The 21,460-nt window shown below is 42.1% G+C and overlaps 1 protein-coding gene across 2 annotated transcripts in view; it reads right to left on the bottom strand.

Moving 5' to 3' along the window:
• Positions 1-1,417: 1,417 nt before the first annotated feature.
• GABRB2 (gamma-aminobutyric acid type A receptor subunit beta2) overlaps positions 1,418-21,460 on the bottom strand; it is a 182,233-nt gene continuing 162,190 nt past the window's right edge. Inside the window, exons 10-11 of one of the 2 annotated variants that reach the window (XM_054568090.1) lie at positions 3,840-3,989; positions 1,418-2,807 (exon numbers count right to left, since the gene is read on the bottom strand). In XM_054568090.1, the coding sequence (XP_054424065.1) occupies positions 2,460-2,807; positions 3,840-3,989 (498 nt within the window). In that variant the 3' untranslated portion in view covers positions 1,418-2,459. The remainder of the gene's footprint in view (positions 2,808-3,839; positions 3,990-21,460) is intronic. The other variant, XM_054568092.1, reaches the window with a different exon arrangement.

Below are 21,460 nucleotides of genomic sequence, written 5' to 3'. Positions count from 1 at the left end.
GAGTCCCTCGTTATATGCTTTTGATGTTCCTGCTGCGAGGTTGCTTCCTTCTACTCTGGTCTAGATTACTCTGTTTACTACTTTGGATGTCAAATTTTTAAGTGACAATATCAAGGATTTTTATGGCTTTTACAATAATTGCAAATAAGAGCCCACTTCTAAACTTGGGCTCTGAGTTGTCTCTAGAAAAACCATTCCAGAATGGCATTTTGGAGTTGTGCCCCTGAGTTATTAATATGCTCCTTCCTGATGTATGCCTCAGACTTTAACCCCGGCGACAAGAGGCAGGCACTTTTATCAGTGATGCCCCGAAATCATCGCCTCGGAGAAAGCGCGTCCCTGGAGAAACTTGAAGAATCTTTCCTCTGAGCCCCTGGGCAGACACTTAGTTGGATTCTGCCCAAAGATCATACTCAGAAGTGTTCAAGCGTATAATCAAAAAATAAGGGCCACAATCCCTGATGCCAGTGGGGAGCAAAAAATACTACTCAATCTGGAGGCAAATTCACAAAGCTAAGGACTCAGCTTTTTTCTTCTTCTTCTCAGATACTTGGAACAGAGGGCAGTAGGACTCCATCACATTCCAAGCAGCTAAATCATCAGGGGAAAAACATAACATTTTATCCATGCACAGATACTGGCCTTGGCTACTACGCACAATTAGGAATATCACTCTGAGAAGAAGTGCTTTTTGTTTTTTAAATAGAAATAGCAAAATTATCCTATGAGAAAAAATTCAATCAAATCAAACTTTAAGAAAAATTTAGCAATTTACTATTTTCTCCACGAACCTCATATTGATAGAAATAAAACATATTAGCTTATTCTCTTTACTGTCCCACATATGGACGTATATGTCCAATTAGTATAGGAAGCACAATGACAAGATTTAAAAATTGAATAAAAACAGCACATTGTGCCCACCTGATTATCAGTTAGATATTTTTCTGCAGTATCAACTGAAGTTCATAACCTTCATCAAGTTAATGTGGCTTTGTTGTTATCCTGTTTTCCACTTGTTTGCATATTTTCCTTGATTAGGGAGATTGCAACATATGCAATGAAAGCAACCTTAAAAAAAAATCAAACCTAACAAACCCACAAACTAACTCTACTTGTGCACATAAGCTTTGAAGTATTGCTTGCTATGAAAAATGCCAAGGTGAACTTTATTGCACATAAGGAAATAGAGTTCACTCAATCTCTCCAAAGCCTTACTTTTTCTGTCTTCTAAGAATATAATCAGAATTTCAGAAGCAAGAAAAGCTGGGAAGAACCATTAATCCTTTAAAGAAATGAACAAATCCTTCTTTTGAAATACCCTATTAAAGTCAGAAATAAACTTACAGGGGAAAATGCTGCAGAGACAGCAGGTGTGTGAAAAAAGCAACCTGTTTGCTCACTCCGTCTGTGCTCTGTATTAGTGCACTTGAATAACTCTCAGTCTAACCTACTTCTAAGATAATTCTAATTTGGCTAACTTTTCTGTTTTGTGGATGTTTTTTAATCAGATAAACTATACAAGCCTCTGGAGGTATGCTTTCAAAAGTTTGTGAAGTTCGGAAAAAAAAAATCTTTTATTCTACCTTTTGCTACTGCTCACAACTTGTATAGACCAGATGCTGCGTGGGGCTGTAAGGGTCATGGTGCTTGCTTGCTTTAATTTTGTTACAACACTCATTTCTGGATTTTCCACTCCGCTCTGGGTTTTCAACTCTCCTTTTAACCACCTAGGACATAGTGTTTTAAAAAAAATTTCTTTGGCCATCATGCGTGATAACGTTTAGAATTCTCCTGATCTCTAAATGGCAAAATGGAAGACGTCAGAGCTGATTCCCAGTGCTCAAGCAATCTGAAATTGGCCAAGTTGGTTTCTTGAATGTCTGTCTTGACTCCTTCTATCCTGTTTGAACTACACGAGAGAACCTTCTAGAAACCAGTGGGAATTACCTTCCCACAGCACCATCATCACCATAATGAGACAGGCACAGACCACCATCCGTAAGTGTGTCCACGTGGCACTGGGGACGATGTTTCAGAAGCATGTGGCTGCCGCCGCAGCAAGCTGACCTTAGGAATGACGACGGGAGAGTCTGGACAGGACCACTTCTCAGCGAAGTGGCTGACCATGCCTGTGAGCCTTCTAAGAATATCTTCTAAACAACTCCCCTCTGCGTCGGCTGCATACTAAGCACAGAAAGTGGAACACTGAGACTCGGTCTTGCCAGCATGTGTACAAATCACTTGCGTTTTAACTGGAAAACCACAAGGACCTTCCTGCATTCATTACTTAGGAGAAGCAACCCCAATGGCATGAAATGGACCACAGGATAGGCCAGCAACTAAGGTATTTAAGCATCACTTTTGTCCTGGGTTGATGTGTTTTCCAAGTCCTATGTCAGGCTGTACAACTGGTTTGAGGAGGAATCTAGTCCTTGCTTCCCGCGAAAGGCTATGTTTTAGTTCACATAGTAAAGCCAATAGACGATGTTGAAGAAGGAAAAAACCACTGGGAAGAATATGCGGGACCACCGGTCTATGGCATTCACATCAGTCAAGTCGGGGATGGTGATTTTCAGTTGGGAGGCGCGTCTCCGCAGGCGGCTTTTCTTCTGCGCCACGTGTCGTTCCAGCGCATTTCGGCCAAAACTGTGCCGGGGCAGCCCGGCTTTCCGATACTGGATGCCGGAGGCGTCATAGGCCAGCATGGTGCTCCTGGGGTCCCCAAGGCCCATCACAGCCTCAGAGGTGGCCATTTCATTTTTTATCTCAAGGGTGCTCAGTAAGATGTTCTCATGTGGGTCCATCTACATGGGAGAAGAATGAAATGAGACAAAACAGTAAGTCTTTACTGATGTTTATTATATAAGGGCGCTATGACACATAGGTTAGGTAGTACAGTCTACCCTTGAACAACATGGTTTCTAACTGTGTGGGTCCACTTGTACACGGATTTTTTTTTCAATAAATATCCACACTGTTTCAGTCTGAGGTTGAGAGTCTGCAGATGTGGAGGGGCAACTGCATACACTGACCTTGAGATTTAGGGGTCTGAAGGGGTCCTGGAACAAATCCCCACAGTTACCAAGAGACAATCGAAGTTCTGGGGAAGTCAAAAGTTAGACATGGATTTCAACCATCCAAGGGTCAGTGACCCGCACTCCCATGTTGTTCAAGGGTCAACTTTGTATTTATCATAGTGGCTAAGAGAACTGGCCTTGTGCTTGCATTATCTCAAGGTGAACTGTGGTTCTGCCACTATATGCTTTGTGAGTTTAAGTTTCTTCATGTACCACATGGCATGATGATCTAACCTTAGGAGATTGCTATAATGATGTAATGATATGATAGGCTGCTGCTAGTACTATTTTCATTTTTTCTACTTAAGAAATGCAGAGAAATAGAAGGCATGATGCCCTTTAAAGAATTTATAGTCTTAAAACTAATATATAACATATTAAACTGTACTAGATATAAAATAATATTAGGGGATTAATTACAGAATTTCAGTGCTCACAATAGGAGCCTAATTACAGATGAATTCATGGTAAAACTGGAGCTAAAAACAGTAGATAATATTTATTAAGAACTTGCTATATAGGCCAGAAATATTTTTGTATAACTTCATTTCATTGATGCTTCTTAACACCCACAATTTCAAGATGTCACCTTAAATTTGCAGTGTCAATATGAATAAGAGAAAGAAAGAATTTTTAAATGCAGGCAACGCATGACTTGCCAAAATGCAATAGAACTCAGGACACTAAGGCACTTGAAAATGACAGCTGGGCAGACTGTCGGGGGCAGGGTGGCGACTGCATGGGGGGTGAGGGACTGACCTGAGAAGGAGAAAGGGGAGGCAGAGTGTGAGAAGAGTCAGCCCACAGCTGGCTGTGCTGAGTTGAATTCTGGGCCCAGGGAATAGAATTAAGGTGGCTCTGCAGATAGGCTGACCCTTTTCTCTCTTGGATGACTTTTCCTTGGCCAAGCTAAAAATAAAGGATGAGTACTGACATCATGAATCCCAAAGATTAAGTGATGTGTAATTTTTTTTCTAAAGAGGGGGTGATTTGTGTGCCTTATTTTTAAGAGGTCTCAATGGCTACAGATAATAAAACCTATCCACAACATGTTATTACTAATAACAGGTTACATTTATTTTGGTGGAGACTCAGGATATACCAATTTCCAATAAAATTTTTGAAATTACAAAATAAGAGAAAAATAGCTCATGATAGGTACTGATGATACATGGAAGCAAGAACTATAACCAAACACTTAATTGGAAGATATAATGCCCTGGGCTTCATGAATTATGCAGAAGGCAGGAAGAATGTTGCTGAGATGATATGCTATCAATTAGCTTTCAAATTTGGTTTAATGATGCTGTATTATAAATTCAAATCTGAAATCTTTTGAGAAATAGAGGCTATAAAATATGTTGGGACATAATAATTGAGCAATTAATCTCTGCCCAATGATCACACATTGTGTATGTTTCATTTATGGTAGTATTTTGCTTAGAGGAAATGTTAAACAAACATACTCTTAAGAATAATTTTAAAAGTTTATAAAATTTGGAAATTAAACCCAGTTAGTGTTGAAACACTTCCATCAAGCGAGGGCTGAGTAACGGCCGTTATGATGGGTTTGGCGGCCCCGCCGAGGAAATGAATACTGAGAGCCGCATCTATGTGTCAGCGCTTTGCAGAAATGGTCTGACTGAATGCTCAAAGCCATCCTTTGTAAAAAAAATTTCCTCCCTAGGAAATTAGGTTATAAGTGAAGTCATTCACCAAATTTCCAAAGTCACATAGTTATTAAATGGTGGAGCTGGAACTCAAAGCTTAATCATTTGAGTTCAGAGTTTGGGGGAGAGGGACGGGACTTCCCAGCATTCAAGGAGAGTGAAGCTGATGGAAATGGGAAACCCACTACCTACCCCTGGTTATTTCAGACAACGTGCTCATTTTCTGTCCTGCTCTGGGCTGTTGACTGTTATTTTAACTACCTAAGAAATGGCAATATAGCACAATTTCTTTGGCTACTATGCATGTTGATATTCGGGAGATTTCCCCTCTCTAAGTACCAGGATATTTGTTTTCCTATTGAGCAACTGTAATAAGAACATTTATGAATATACACCAGACTTGACTGGGGTAAAAACATAAATGTATAATGACAATCATAAAAAAAATAATAGTAGCAGTGGGTATTATTAAGGGGAACTTGTTCTAAGTATAGAACAAATGATTCCTGAGCAAGTTGTGTACTTTTGGTGAGTTTCTATTTCATCACCTATGAAATCACGATTTGTCAGATGGGATAATCCCTGAGGCTGTATTACTCATTTACTTTTTCATTTACAAATTTAAAAAATATTTACTGAACACCACTGTGTGTCTTGCATGGCGCCCAGTATCTCAGCTGCATTGGGGCGAGGCGGGTGGGGGGACGGCACGGCTGCTGGTCCCCAGCAGCAAGTCCCCAGGAGGAGCGTGGGACTCAAGTCCCAAGAGTGGACCTCTGGTTCCTCTGTGTGTGTGGGCACGTGTGTGTCTTAGAAAAATGATTTAATCCCTCTGAGTCTAGGTTTCTTTAACAGTCAGAAGAGGGTTTGCGGAGATGAACGGAGCGGGGCTATGTGGGAAGAACGCGGGAAACAAAAGCGCTATGCAAAGCTGATTGTTATGAAACGCTATGAATGCGGAGGGTATATACAGTTTCCAGTGAGGCGGGAAAACAGTAAACAGCTATGCCAAAAAGAGAGGTCCGTACGCTGACCTTGCCGTATGTCTGGAACAGACAGGGCGATGAGCTTCTGGTAGGCAAACACCACAGGTGTTCGCAGGCTGAAATGGCAGTGCGGTCGTGGGGGGTGAGGCGCCTGCGAATGACCCCTCCCCCACGCGGGCCGTGTGCACGCCCATGAGTCGGCTGCTCCCCTGGGCGGAGGCAGGGGCTTCTCGGCTGCCCGGAGTTACTCTCCGGACTCACCCATGTGCTCGTGGTTCTAATGGCAAATTCTCGTTAAGCATTTGGTTTATGACGTTTTCCTTTCCTTTTTTCTATTCCCCACCCTAACATAGTTCCCAAGAAGAAAAGAAAAATGCTTGGTTAACAGAGTTCCATTTTGCTTAAAGGATACGGCATTGAACAATAAAGAGTGAGCCTTATTTTTATACAGTAATTTTTAAACTCCAGGGCTGTTTCCTTTTCTGCACCTTTCCTAGTGACAAGTGTGTGTTCTGCAGGAATGTCCTTGTCCTATAGTCATACATAGAAAAGCAAATCACACCCCTCAGTGACCCAGAAGCATCGCAGGCTTACCCTGGGAAGGGAAAATGGGGCTACTTTAAATCTCAGCTCACCGCTGACATCATCAAAAGAAGAGTGAGAAACTGCCAAAACCCAAAAAATCTCAACTGCGCAATTTCCGATTATTGTGACTAGTGTGGGTAGGAGATCTTGTTTCATCTTCCATGAAACGACTTTGTGACCTGAGTAAATTCCAATGTTAAGGTGGTGGACTGTTAACCACCTGGGAATATCCAAAGCATTCTTTCCAAAGGAAAAAACCCTGACACTAGCTTATGCACTCAGTAGTCTAAGAGGAGAAAGAAAGTTCACCGAACTAGAATATGGCATGGAGATTCCAGGAGAGCAAGAGAAGGCCACCAGCTTCGGCTTTTCGAGTGCCTCTACCAAAGTAAATGGAGAAATAATAACCAAATATGGGGTTTAGAGTTGGAATGTAAGTATAGGAGAACACTGTTGAAATATCCAGGTAGTTGCAGGAAAGTGGCCATTTTAAATAAAAGCCAGTAGAAATAAAAAGGGCTGAGATTATTGTTACTCTTTTTTTTGTTTCTATTATGAAATATTGCAACCATATTATGAGGATGGAGTTAGTAGTATTAGCATTTCATAAACAGCCCTTTCCATTGAAACCTGGCAGTTCATGGGGAGCTAAAAGCTAATTAACTGGTAAAGCAATAACGTAAATTTTTGTTTGCAGATTCGAACCTTCAATTCTTTCTACTAAATATTTTCACTCTAGGGTGACCTACCGATGATGTGGACGCCGGTGGCCGTCAGATAGGAACAACCTGGTTGCTGTTTGATTTTCGATTTTTTAATTCTCATGGGTAGATCATATTAGTACGTGGCTCAAAGTTTTCTTAGTAAAATGATTCCCTATTAAAGAATCAAATTAGTGAGTTCATTCATTATGCATCAGTGACCTGTGTGGCCCTACTTTATTAGTCATTACAAGGTAAAAATATGCTGCTTCAGACACACAGAAAACCCCATTTGGCCCCGTGGGTGAATCAAATGAGCTTGGTGAGGTTTTAAGCTATTGTTGTAGTGCATGATCGTGAAGCATTTTTCTCTCCAAAGGATCCCAGAAGGTCAGGTTTTTTGAAAGGCCACGATTAGCACAGGCCCAGCAGCGAGAAGGTGCTCGGTAAGCGTGAGCTGTCTAGTCATGGACATGCCTGCTCTTTCTGGTCCCGTTCTTCTGCGTCCCTGCTCTTCTAACATCCAGGAGCAGAGAGGAGGGACTGTTGGCTCCAGAGTTTTCTGTGCTTGAACTTCCTAAGTACGTTCTCTCTCTCTCTCTCTCTCTCTGGCTTAATCTTTTCCACTCCTTTTACACTCAAAGAATCAAACTGATTCTAATCTTGGCTTATGCTGAGCCTCGGTACCCTTCCCCTAGAAAACCTAGGTGGACTCAGGGAGGTTTTGGCTAACTCCCTTTCCCAGCTTAAACCCTCCTGCTGTGGCCGCACAGAACCCTCAGTTCCCTGACGATGGCAAACCTAAGGCACTGTATCCCGTTGCTACGTATCCCTAACACTGATCATGACAGTGGGAACCAAGTAGTATCCAAAGTACAGCTCGCTTACAGAAATTTCTGAGAGGATTACAGGAGCACACGGTCTGATCAGGCTGTGGAGATGTAATGGAAAGCGGTGAACTAGACCGAAAAACGCAGGCCTGCCTGAAGGACGCTTAAATCCAGATTTTACAACATCACTAAGAGTGGCCAAAATCTCACATATCTAAGCACTCAGCCTGCTGCATTACATTTCTTTTAGATTTAATTTAGAAAAAAGTTTGCTTTTCAGTTCCATTTAATGTCTAATTACTAATTACTTAAAAAAAATGTGTGTGGAGTAATATAGGAATGATGGATAAGGAAAATTCGCCAGGCAAAAACCATGTGGCCTTGCAGCGTCCTTGAACATTGCGACCCTGATCGAGCAGTTGTACTGCCCTTCCCCCCACGCAGGGCCTTGCTGCAGCAAACTTGACAGCGTCTCTCTGTGCTCGGGCTGCCTAGGGAGACTTTCTCTCTGTCTGCCTGTCTGTCGCTTCTTTTTTGTGTGGCTTAAATCTTTTCCATTTCTTTTATACTCACAGAATCAAATTCATTTCTCTTGGATAATGATTTCTTTCTATGTGGAAAGTATGTGGAATTCATTAAGAATAATATACTCACAGAACTACAGATCACTGATCTTTTGAAAATAATGTTTGGACTGAGATTTAAGGATGAATGTTAAATTTAGGAGAAAGAAGAGCACATTCAAATGGCTATATATAATAATAAAAAGTACAATTAATAAAGTATATGATAAATTGGCTCTTTTCTTTTAGAAGGTTGGGAGAATTCTGGTTTCTTCCTCTTGATGTAATAAAATTACAAGCTAGTAGTTCCTCCCTGTCCCTGCCCCCCACACCTGTTTTTTGCTAGTAGTTGCAAATAAAGTTCCAAGTCAGGAGTCATTTTAATTGCATGGGACAACCATAAGAGGATCATACTGAAATCCCCATGGAGGAAAAAAAACTGAAAGAAACTGCTGTATTTTGCCGTGTACAATGGCCCCTCATGTTTTAGTACTAAGTCCCATGAATAATTAGTAATATACATGGGACTTCGTACTACCCATGTATAATGCACATCCTTATTTTTCCCCTCAAAAATGTGTGCATTATACACGACTCTTGTACATTTTATGGTCATTTCTTTCATCCAAAAGAGGAACTTATTTTAAATTATTACAGATCCTCAGCATGTGTGGAATGGATCCAGTTTTACAATGAGCTTACCGAAGCCCAAAGTCCTATTTTGACAAATTTCAGAGAGAGAGATGCGAGAATGGGAGTGCCCAGTTCTGAACACTCGAAGGCATTTTAACACCTGGGAACTCAAACAGTGACGGGGGAAGGTTTGTTGTAGTTCAATTTTCATCTGAATTATTGACTCAAGTCCCCAGCTGGAGAGCAATGATTGATCTAATCTTCTCATATGCTGGTTCGTACAATTCAAAGCATTATGGACAATGAATGACTTGATAAAGATTTTTAGGCACATAGTGTAACTAGAAATTCACAATCTCCAAATTCCTTTTTAAATAATAACATAGAGGGCATTTGTTTTGGTGTCTTTCCCCAAAGCTGGAAACGTTCCTGTCAGGCGTTTCCAGGGTGCAGGGTGGCGGGAGGGGAAGAACGGTGACCGTCAGCAGGGACGACACTCATCCCCCAGGACTTGTAGGGACCATCAAGGTGAGGACAGTGCACACTGAGAAGAGGGGAAAGGCATGGGTTTTTTCAGCCACGCCCTCTTTTCTTCATAATCTTCCAAGGCCCAGAAGAGCCAGTAGGAAATGTGGTGGTTCATCACATCAAATTTCAAGACCTAATGACCCCAAATGACTTGAAGGTTGTCATGCACATCCTCCCAGGTCATTAAGGGACTCATGGTTTCCTCTTTGTCCTGGGTTTTGAAAGTGACCCCAAGCTTGTTGCCTAAGCTAATGACGGTGGGTTTGAACATACATACAGAACCACCCACTGCCTCAGTTATGGGTCTGAAGAAATTTATAATTTGCTTCTAGCTTTTGGCTAAAAGCAAAAAGGCCAAGGTTTGGTTTTTGTCCTTTTTAGACAAGATGCTAACACTGTAATGCACCTGAAAATCTGACAATTCTGGAAGGCACTGACTCAAAAAGAGAATTTCTCTTTCTACTGTCTTCAAAAAACCCGTCTGGACTGTCATCAGATCCCCTTGCGTGTATCATGGACACACTCCATCCACAGAACCTTGCCCACTGCCTCCTATTGTTTTTCATTTAATTTGACCAAGAAGCCAGAAAGCTGGCCGAATGCAGACCCTGTAGGCGGGACCCCCGTGAACGTGGAACAGGAGCGTAGCAGAAAGAAGCAGCACATTCAGCGCCACAGAGAGGCAGGGAATGCAGCCAATGACCTTTGCCTGTACGGGCTCTGAGTCTACGGTAGTCCTTAACTGGCAGCGGGCGTGAGGGTGATGCTGAACCGGGCCTCCTGACGTCTCCTGAAGAGCGGTGGGCTGGACTGGAGGCCGCCTGGACTCACACTGATTGCTGAATCCTGTGAGTGGGAGTTTACACGCAGGCTCAGTACTAACTAGCGCTGGGCCTAGTGGCTGTGCCTAAAACAATGCACTGATGAAAAATGAACCAGCAGTAATTATAAAAAATGATACAATTAAAATAATGAAGTGTGTATAGTTGGCCTTCTCTATCTGCAGGTTCCACATCTGCAGATTCAACCAAACACAGATTGAAATATTAAAAAAATATAGTACACATGTCCACTAATTATTGACTAATGGTATGATATTATCTGCTAATTCAACAGATACTTCTTGAGGCCCTACCAGACATGCCCCTTGCTCTCACAGAGACCACATCCTAAAGGGAAGATATACCCTCAACAAACACTTAACAGAATAGACAATTATAAATGGAAATAAGGGCAGTGAGGAAAGTGTCTCCATTACTATGAGAACATCTACCAGGGGACCGGAGTAGTGAAGTAGAATCATGGACACTCCCTGATGGGAGGAAGTTTTGAACTGTGGTCTGACAGAGGCAACACAGATAAGAGTAAGGGAGGGTGAACAGGGATCCTTCTTCTACGTCCGATTATCTGATGAAGCAAATGTTAGAAATTCCTTGGTCCCGTTCAAACAGGGGCATACCACTCAGCAACAGAAATGTTCTATTAAGAAATTGTCTGGAGCTTACAAATCCTTTTGTTGTTGTAATTATTTGCCATTTGCATTTGTTACAGTAACACTGCCCTTAGCATCAGTTATTTTATATACAGTGGCACAAGCTTAAAAGTACAGTCATCCCTCTGTATCCAAGGGGAATTGGTTCTAAGAGCCCCTTCCCCTTGGATACCAAAATTCATGGACATTCAAGTCCCTTATATAACACGGTATAGTATCTGCATGTAATCTATGCACATCCTCCCATATACTTTAAATTATCTCTAGATTACTTACGACATCTAATACTAATACTATGTAAATAGCTGTACTTTATGTTTAGGGAATACTATCAAGTAGAAAAGTCTGTACATGTTCAGTACAGATTCAACTACCATAGGCCTGCTATTAATACCTAGTTCACATCAGCATTTTAGGAAGAGCCAGCTTGTGAAAAAAGAGGTTAGAGTTTAACACAGGCTATCACAATATCTAGTCTTAACCTCTAGACGGCAGGAACTCGCCAGGTAAGCCAGTACACCTTCCTTCTTTTGGGCTGAGCTCTATGGGCTCCCTGAAACCAGGTGAAAAGCAGACGGGGTTAAAAGCAAGGTCACTGAGCTTTGTGATCTTGGACAAGATATTTAACCTTTCTGAGTCTCCGTTTTCTCAGCTGTCAAACTGGTATAACAGAACCTGCCCTACTGCGTTACTGTGAGGGTTAAATGAGATAATTCATACAAAGCACTTAAAATAGTGCCCTATATGATAAACCCAAGGAAGGATAACTTTTATTATTATAGAAGCAAGCAGGTGAAGGGACTGAACTTGTGCTATATCATGATCAGGGACAGCACACCAGTCCCCAACTCAGACTGCTGTGCAAGCGATGACAGCGGCGCGCACAGCAGCTGCTCGCGAGCGCCCCCTGTATAGGTGTGCGTCTCCCTGCCGCAGCCCCGCGGCCGGGCGCTTCCTGCAGAGTCTAGGCTGTGTGAATCGTCCGGTTTCCGTCTCCCTAGAAGGTATGTAGAGCTGAGACCTCATCATTCACATGCCTAAGAAATGACACTGTGAGAAACGCTTCTACCCGATGCTTCCTTCGGGGCCCCTGCTTGGTTCTTTATCCTTAGAGTGGGCAGAGGCAGGACGTAACTCAAAATGTCCCACTTTGTTATCTGCCAGCAGGATGAGTTAAAGTTTAAAAATGGAGAGTTTGCAGCCGTCAGCAAAACTAAGTTTTCAGATTTATTTCCAGCTTTACTTATTATTTATGGGGAATATATCTCTGTCTCCAAATTAAATGCATCTCTAAAGAAAGTTTCATTAAGACAATAATTATAATATGAAATTACATTTTAGAGATAATCTCTGTAAAGCAGCATTTTAAATTCTAGTGTAGATAAGAACATCTATATAGTTAATTAAGCCTTGAAGGCAGAAGTTTTGGCATCGGCTTGGATTCCAGCTTCTCTACTGATTGGCAGTGTGACCTGGGGCAAGTTCCACGGCTGAGCTCGGCCTCAGTTTCCTCATCTTTAAAGCTACATCACCTCCTCTTTTTTAAAGTAAAGCAACATTATATGAAGATGTGTTTTAAGATTGAGACAAGTTATTTGAAGACCCTGCCTCCACATCTGGCGTACAATTAGGTGCGTAACAAAAGGTAACCATTTCTGCGACAGTCCCTGACTTAGATAGGCCGGTAAGGCCAATTCTTTATGCTTCCCAGTTAGCCCCTTGCAGTGGATGCTGTGGTTGAGTCTCTCCTGCCCAGTGAAACAACAGTAGAAACTGACCCCTCTCCAGAGGTGACCCTGACAGCTGTCAGCTGGTCTTGGCATTTCCCTCCCCCTGCTGCAGACTGCTCAGGGATGGGAGGCCTAAGTCTACTGAACTAATGAAAAGAAAGGAAAGGTTTGGTGGAGGCCTCTGGATTAAAAAAAAAAGAAAAAAAAATCCCCATCTCTTCTTCTGGATATGAATGAGGATACACAAACCCTTGTTGCTACTGGCGGCCACCTCATCTCGGAACAAGGTATCAGTGACAAGGTTTTGGCTGGCTTGCGTGAGAGAGCTTCCCCCCAACCCTCACGCCTCTGTGCATGCTTTGCCTAGGCCACGTACATGAAAGGTGGGTGGGAAATCAGAAGGCCCTCTTCAACACAATTTAAAATAGCAATGTTTAATTGTTTCAGATAAAATTCAACTTAGGACAATGATACGGTCATGTATAATTTATAATTATAAAAATGTATAATTTTAGAAAATCAATAGTCTTGTGGAAAAGTTTAATATTATCCTGCAACAATTCTAATGAAAATCACCTCCATTTATTGAAGTCAAGTATGACTTGTCAAATGGCCTTCACATCCTTTATCTCATCGCCTCTACAGCACCTGAATGAATTTGAAAGACGAGGCATTGACCTTCTCCTCTCGTGGACAACAGAACTAAGGCCCAGAGAAAGGCTCTGCCGAGCTGCAGAACTTCTCAGAGGCTGCCCTAGGCTGAGTGCCCTGGCTCCTTGATCCGAATTAGACTCTGGGGCTGGGCCTGCCAAGTACAGAACTGAAGGAGGATAGTTTAAAACAGCCTCACATGCAACCTGTGATTAAAATGTGCAACTCAGAGGGAGAAATCTAGGTTTCTATTGCAGCTTTAGTTAGTCCCAGCTCACCCCTAACTAGCTTGCATAATCCTGAGCAAATCGCTGGTATTTCTGGGTTTCAGTTTCTGCACATAAAAATGAAACGTTACAAGAAAAAAACTGAACTCTGTATGAGGATGTATGTTAACTGGATTTATCATGGTGATCATTTTGTAATATATAATAAAATTGTATCATTACGTCGTACACCTGAAACTAATATTGTTATGTTAATAATACCTCAAAAACAAAACCCCCCAAAACTAAGGGACTCAGAAATGTTGTAAAAAGTAAAAGAAAATGTTAATTAAAAACAAAAAAATGAGAGAATATTTGAGGGGAAGGTTCCTGCTCTTAAGCCTGTGATAGGCACTGTGAATGGAGACCCTGGATCCAGTCAACTACAGGAATCTCAGGATAGTTGTCAAGGCCTCGCGAGCTGATCGGGGCTGGGACTCAAGGTGCAGCTCACTTATGTGTCCTGGTGACCTCCTTGCTGTTCAGCGGGGCCTACAGATTGGCAGCCTTGGCATCACCAGGAAGGTTGGTAAAGTTGCAGACCCTCCGAATGAGGACCTGCACTTCAACAAGGTCCCTAGGGAGCTTCCGTGCACATTAAAGACTGAGAAGCACTGGGTAAATGATCTCTTAGGTCCTTTAAAGTTCTAGAAGTCAATGACTGGAACCTTTTTTAAAGGAATCTTCTATGTCCCTTGGTCGCTCTCCAAGTGTGCTAAACAAGTCTTCATCCTCTACCTGGTAAAAGGGTGGAGCAGTGAGTCAGTAATGTTTTCTGCTGTCCTTTTGAGATGTTGAATCACTCACCACCAAGGAAGTGCTACCCTCAGGGAGCCTGAGCTGGAGAGGGAGCCACACGTCCACCTCTGCCAGGGTCCCCGGTGCAGCTGTGGCCTGATGGCTTCTGTGCTTTTAGCCAATTGCATGGTGAATTACCCAAGTGACAGTGTGCCAGAGGCACCATCCAGTCTCCCCGCCCAGCTCTCGTTAGGAGAGCGTCTGTCCGTCCCACGCAGCCTTGTCAAACATCTGTCCATCCCTTTTAACACTGAATGACCCTCCTCAGCTCTGAGAGTTGCAGATGCGGACACAAGTGAAAGCGACTACACTTTACAAAATACAGGCTGCAGGCCGAGTTAGGAAAAGAAGAAAACTATAAATCTAGGAAGACAGGAGAGGAAACAAGCTCCGTTGCCAATCTGTTGCTTTTGTTGAAGAATAAAATGTCAGCTAGATTCTGTGTAAGATATTGAAAATTCTCTCTCTTTCAAGAAAAAAAGAAAGAAAAAAAAAAGACCTGGGTTTAAATCCCAGGTTTGCCACTTGTGCGGGGTGACTGAATATGTTACCTCTCTCTGGGCCTCCGCTTTTGTCAGCAGTAAAATTTTAGAGGGTTGTAAGTGTGCCTGGTAAATCAGCAAGCTTCACCCTTTCGTGAGCATTGGAATCATCTGGGGAATTTCCTAAAATGCAAAGCCTTAGGTCATCAGAATTTCTGCATCGATAAACCCCGGGCTGGGCCGGGGACCCGCCCCTCGCGGTGCCCCTGTGATTCCGACCCGGCCTGGAGAGGCCCCCAGCTGCCGCCGCCGCGCGCACTGCCTGGTGAGGAGCAATTCAAGTAGGTCATGTGTAAGCTCTGGGGAAACGTTAGCTTTTAGGGGACAGCAGCGGTTCAGACCGACCGGGGAGGGCCCTGCTCAGTGCCACAGAGCGGGCGGGGGCCGGGAGGGAGGCTTTCCCACTGCACCAGGTCGGTCTCCTTTCACCAGTAACATTTCCCAGAGAGCACTGGTGGAACAATCAAGGGGTTGAGGAGGGGTGCAGATCGAATTATTATGTATGATCAAATCAAGGAGTGACAGTCAGTGCCGCTCAGGGGGCAGGTTACGCCACAGAGCTTGGGTCTTTGTTATTTAATTGCTGAGTGTCCTTGGACTAGTCCTTGCCCCTCTCTGGGTATCAGCTTCTTTGTTTATAAAATGAGAGGATCCTTTAATGTCCTTTCAAGGGTTAAATTACTGTTGATTTGTCATAGCCATGAATGTCCTGGCTGGGCAGGACAGCTCCTTGCTTTTCTTTCTTTCTTTTTTTTTTTTTTGAGATGGAATGTACCTTTCACTCCGTGAAGCTTTTCCTAAACATGTGTCGGTAACATCTCCCTCTGAAACTCGGTAGCATGTATCATCTGTCCCATACGCTGTTCATTCTGATTATCTAATACTCTTTAAAAGAATATTACAGGGGCAGCAGACGATTCCATCAGACTGAGAGGGACAGTGCTTCTGAATTTAGAAACAATTCTTAACAGGAAAAGCCAGAGTTCTGTCTTGCGATCCCTTCCACAGCAGATGCCGACTTCTTGGTTACTGTCGGTTTACCTAATGCTTGCTACCTGACAACACCTCCCCTGTTCTGCCCCTGCAACCCCTGAACCATTCGTGAGGGCAGGGCTGTAAGCCCCCACACAAGGAGGAAACTGAGGCTCAGAGAGCTTTCCCACGCTCACACAGCCAGTAAGTGACAGTCACGCAGCTTGACTCAGGGTCGCCTCCAACCCAGAATCAAGTAGCACTGACTAAGCTAGGTCTGCCTGGGCCTTTAACTGCTGTGCTATTCTCCAGGCGCAGAAGTTTGATAAATCCTGGCTTAGTGGTCAACACATTGGGGGTGCTCCTTCCAAACCTATGTCCCTTGTGAGAAAAGTCTAACATTGTCCTGGAGCGAAGTGTGGCAGAAAGGCTCTCGTGAGAACGAAGCCTGAGCCTTCGGCTTCAGGGGGCCAATAGTCTCAGCTGCTGAACTGAAACAGCTGATCTGGGCTGTGGGCATCCGCCATGCTCTGTAAAGCAGCAGTCACTGCTGTGGGCTCAGTACGCGGCGCCCCCCGGGGTGGCACCGGGGGTTGGCAGGCGTGTCTGCCAGGGCTGACTCAAGGGACGCCCACTCCCCTGGGGCAGTCACGGCAGGTGTCCTCACTCAGGGGGGACGCCTGCCATGGTGCCCTGGGGGCCAATCCAGCTTCCAGAAATTCTCTGCAGCAGAAGCTAGACCTGTTGAGAGGCAAAGGGACAGCTTGTTCATTGCTGAGGGAGATTTCGAAATTATGTCAGGTCCATTTTTACGCCTCCCGAGGTGCTTCCTGCCAAACTGCAACAAGCATTGAGCAGCCTCATGAAGCTCTTCTCAGCAGAGGCCATAAAAAATTCCCAGCTTCTCCAGGAACACAAGGTTGCTGGAGGTGCTGTACTTGTTGTTTTACAAAATAATTTAATATTAATGGAAAGATGGTGGATGAAAATTTAATGCCAGTCTTTGCTTCCCAAAGCTACCCCAGGAACACACAGGTTTTTTACTTTGTATACTTTCGAACAATTCAGAATCTTTGCAGAATTCTCTCACTGATCATTGCATGCATGATACCAGAACTGTTACTAAATTTCCTAGACTCTTAGATTTTTATCAGCTGCAAAATGCACCATCAAGTCATTGACAAGTATTTATGAGGAAAAGAAAGAAAATTAAAATTGTTTTTCCAATTCCAACAGCATGTAAATATATGTTTACAGTACATGTAGGTATTTTACTAACTTCAGAAGTTTTCACGTGCGAATCTTTGCCTTAAAATTGAAAACCAGTACACGTGTCTCCTGAAAGACGATGCTGGTAACCCACTCGGACTTGACAGTGTGGGGCGGGGGCTGGTGGAGGTGGACGTCATGTGCTGGAACAGAACGCAGCCCCCAGAGCGAGGAAGCATCACTGTGAGCCTCGAAAAACCACAGAGCGTGACCTAACTTTCTAGGCTGCTTGTTAAGTTTTGTTTTGTGGTGACCTGGCCATTCTGACAGAACAAATATATTTTCAAACTGTAATTCCTTGGTTGTGATTCTCATTCGAGGAAAATGAGTCAGAGTAGGTTTTGCCTTCTTGCCAGACCAGAGGCAGCCGTTCCCGGAGCCAGAGGGGCGCACAGAGGAACGGCCATGCAGCGAGCTGGGGCCCCGTGGCGACTCCCAGGGCTCCGTCCTGGGGACGGGTGGCACTCATGACTTCCCAGGTGCCAGTTCCGCTTCTCATCTGTAAAGTGGGGATTCTATCTAGTGCCAGGGCCCAGGACAGGCCGCCCCAAACACACGTATTGGCATATTGATTATTTTGAATTAAAGTTACTTAAGAAAGGCCTATGCAAGAAGAAAACCCTGACCTCTCTCTCCCATTAACAGCAGGAGATAAGTCTCCCATGGAATAGGTCCCCTCGCTGCTCCTGAGGCCTGAGAGACAACCTGTCACCAGAGTTGAAAGAATCCACGTTAGAAAAGCCCCCATCAACCAGCCTTGTACCACCTTCACTAATTTACTACCAAAGCCCACACTTTGTTTAGGTTCCTCACTAACAGGTTACCCAAACCTTGCTTTATATTCTTTTCTAATGAGCACTAACCTTCTGTCCTTCCAATTTCTTCAGAAGTGTATTGTTTCTTTGTCTCAAAAGTATACGGTGGTGCCTGGTATGATCATTTCTTTGAGCCTCATTTATGATCTGATCATTGTATTGTGATTATCTCACGTGCACGTATTGAATTGTTTTTCTCCTGTTACTCTAGTCTTCGGTGAGCTGTATTGTTAGCCCAGCCAGAGAACTAAAGGAGGGTAAACCGCGGGGGCGGGGAGGGGAACTCTCCCCCTCCCCAACTCTACCCTCTTGCACCTGGTGACTTGAGATAATTAAATGAGGTACCACAGGAAACACAATAAAAAATGAAGTACTACACCAGGACCCAATGTTGTCACAATCTAATTGGCCTGCCAGCTTGGTTATTTACTCCTTACTTTACAGCTTATATTTAATTTCTCTTCTAATATAGCCAATGTAAGAAGTATATCTTTTTGGATGAGCCATTTTTAGGGTAAAAGTTGAGTCCAAAGTACTTTTAGTTGTTCCTGATGCAGGAAATTATTTGATAATATTTCTCATTATAGGCTTTTTTCATATTTTCCAAAAGAAAATTTGTTAAAATGGTTTTTAACCACAGAGTGAGTGTGTGTGTGTGTGTGTACATATACTTGCAGAGGGTATGTTAATTTTAAATTAATTTGCTTCTAATAGAAATAAGTGAGAGTAGGTTTAACAGATATGAACCTATATGACTAACAGATTTCAGGAAGGAAGATGCAGTAAACATTCTAGAACTGTGTGATTTTTAAGAAGATGACATCTTGGAGATCATATCCTTATTTTACAAGACAGGTTGAGTTCCCTGATGTTAAAAATATGGCCTATGAAGTGTCAGAGTTGAGACTTGAATCTTTTCTATCTCTCTGAGTTAAAAAATTATTGTTTTTTCCACGGGGACCTATATCTGCAGGGGGCCATGAACAGTGTTGTTACAGGTATGTCCAAGCTTGGAAGATAATGTGAGGTCCCTTTGTCCACCTGCACCTCTGGAATCTTGACCCTGGTGGCAACATGAACATCACTACAGAGCTGAACAGCACGGGGAAGACCGATGCCAGGGAAGACCAGATGCTGTTCCGTCCGGATCATTTCCCCCCTCCCCCCAACTCCTTCCCTTCCTACCTTCTTGCGACGGTGATAGTTATTAGAATATAATACAAACAATAATTATTAGAAATGAGCATTAGCTATTTATAAGTAATAATACTTATACTTATAATTGGGTTATTCTGTTTAAGTGATATATAAAGAACTGGGATAAATAAGACGTGTCTGTGTGTGGTTTGTATAAGTGTGGGAGGTATTGTGAGATATGGCAAGTGTGTGCCTGTGTGTGCGGGGGGGAGGGGAGACAGAGAGAGAGACAGAGAGACGGAGAGAGAGACGGATAGAGAGAGAGAGAAGAGTCACACTGGAAAAACCAGGTGAGAATATGTATATAAACACACTTTCTTAAATCGTAAAAGTAATATATACTCATTTTAACAGTTCAAACACTGCAGGAAGGTATGAAGTGAAAAATAAAAGTGTTCCTATCCTACTATCCCTTTCTTCAAATGTAACTACTGGGAAAACAACTTTAAAAAAGTAGTGCTTGGGAAAAGGACTCACAGAGATGGACAATAGTGTGGCGACCGATTGCTGGGGGAAGGCAGGTAAAAGGGGACTAAAAGGTAATATAAAAAAAATACAATAAAAATTAAATTAAAAAATTAAAAAACAAAAAAATAGTAAAAAATAGCAGTTGTTCTGTTGGTTTTTTTGAAAAATATAAAGTTGACCATTGTCTTGCACCAACATATTGGTATTTCAGGATGGATCAAATGTAAAATATAAAACAATAAATTAGGTATAAAAAGAAAAACTTTCAGAAAAATTGAGAAGACTATATACTTATCTTAGAGTTTTAAGAGGAATTTTTATCCATTCCAGAAAATACGAATTACAAAAGTACAAATAATTAGACAATATAAAAATTAAAAACTTGTATGGCATGAACAAGAGCTTAGAAAAAATGTCTGCAATGTACATGCTAATAAAGTGGTTAATATCTATTATACTTACAACTCTTGAAACTGAAAACCAAAAAAAAAAAAAAGACTAAAAATAAGAACTGGCAATTCACAAGGAAGCCAATTCCAACAGCATGTAAATATATGAAAAGATATTCAATTATTTAAGAAATGTGAGAAACACAAGTAAAAGTAACATTATAATCATTTTAAATTGCAAAGAGCAATCAATAACACTTGTGAAGGGAAAGTGAGAAAGGATGTGCTCATATAGAAAACATAAATAGATATAATAGATTAAAAAATAATTACCAGATATTATTGGTGTCTTTTTTTCGTCAGGAAAATGGGGATTTATGTGGCCTTTACTTGCTTATATTTTTCTAATACGTAAGTAAATAACCATTTGCTTTAAAAATGTAACTAAAAGGGAGGCAAAGAAAATTAGGCCCATGGTGGACACAAAAGTTTTACCTGCTAAGAATGGTAAGAAAGAAAACTACAGAAACTAAGCCTCTTTACAAGGTTAAATATAGTATCCTTCTTTCCTGGATTCTGAATTTTCTGTTTGGTTTTACCTAACCGATGTTTATGAAAATATTTATATATGATTTTTGACTTTTTATGGATCTTTTGAAATATGCAGATCTTTGACTGATCTAGAATTGAATCTGAAGGAAGAGGCGGGTTAGACATACGGCGCTGCATTTCAATATCCCTAAGGGCACATATAGTCGCTCACCACTGGTTATTAACTAATTCATATGATATGAAATAATGCTTTTACCAAGAACTTATTCTACCATGTTTCTAAGTCAATTTCTGTTCTCTTTATTTAGAAAATACTGGTCCAGCGCTACACTGCATTAATCACTGTGATTTTTTTAATTCAGTAAAACTTCTAATAGAGCTATTCTTTTATTACTTTATTTTTTTGATCCTTCATATATATTTTTCTTTCAAATAAACTTTAGAATTACTATGTCACATTTCTAAACAAAGCACTAAAGAAACAAAACTCCAAATGAAGCTCATTAGTAAACTGATGAGATTACATTATATTGATAGAATAATTTAGAAAGAATTGATTCTTTAAAAAAGTTACCTTAAAAAAAAAACACAAAGTTTTCTTTCATTAAAATTTATTACCTGTAAAGGGCTTTTTCCCTCCCTCCATTGTATTTTCTGCTACTATTTATACACTGTCAGACCCCTCGGCTTTCGCGCTAAGCGTTTTGGTTTACAGAGTCTCAGGTGGAATTGGCTTTCTTAGG

Source organism: Pteronotus mesoamericanus, unplaced genomic scaffold (genome assembly GCF_021234165.1).
Source record: "Pteronotus mesoamericanus isolate MK-2021 breed Mesoamerican mustached bat unplaced genomic scaffold, CSHL_Meso_final contig_2, whole genome shotgun sequence".
NCBI classification, from domain to species: Eukaryota; Metazoa; Chordata; class Mammalia; order Chiroptera; family Mormoopidae; genus Pteronotus; species Pteronotus mesoamericanus.
Note: the sequence above shows the minus strand (reverse complement) of the source record. Positions and strands in the feature narration are given on the sequence as shown.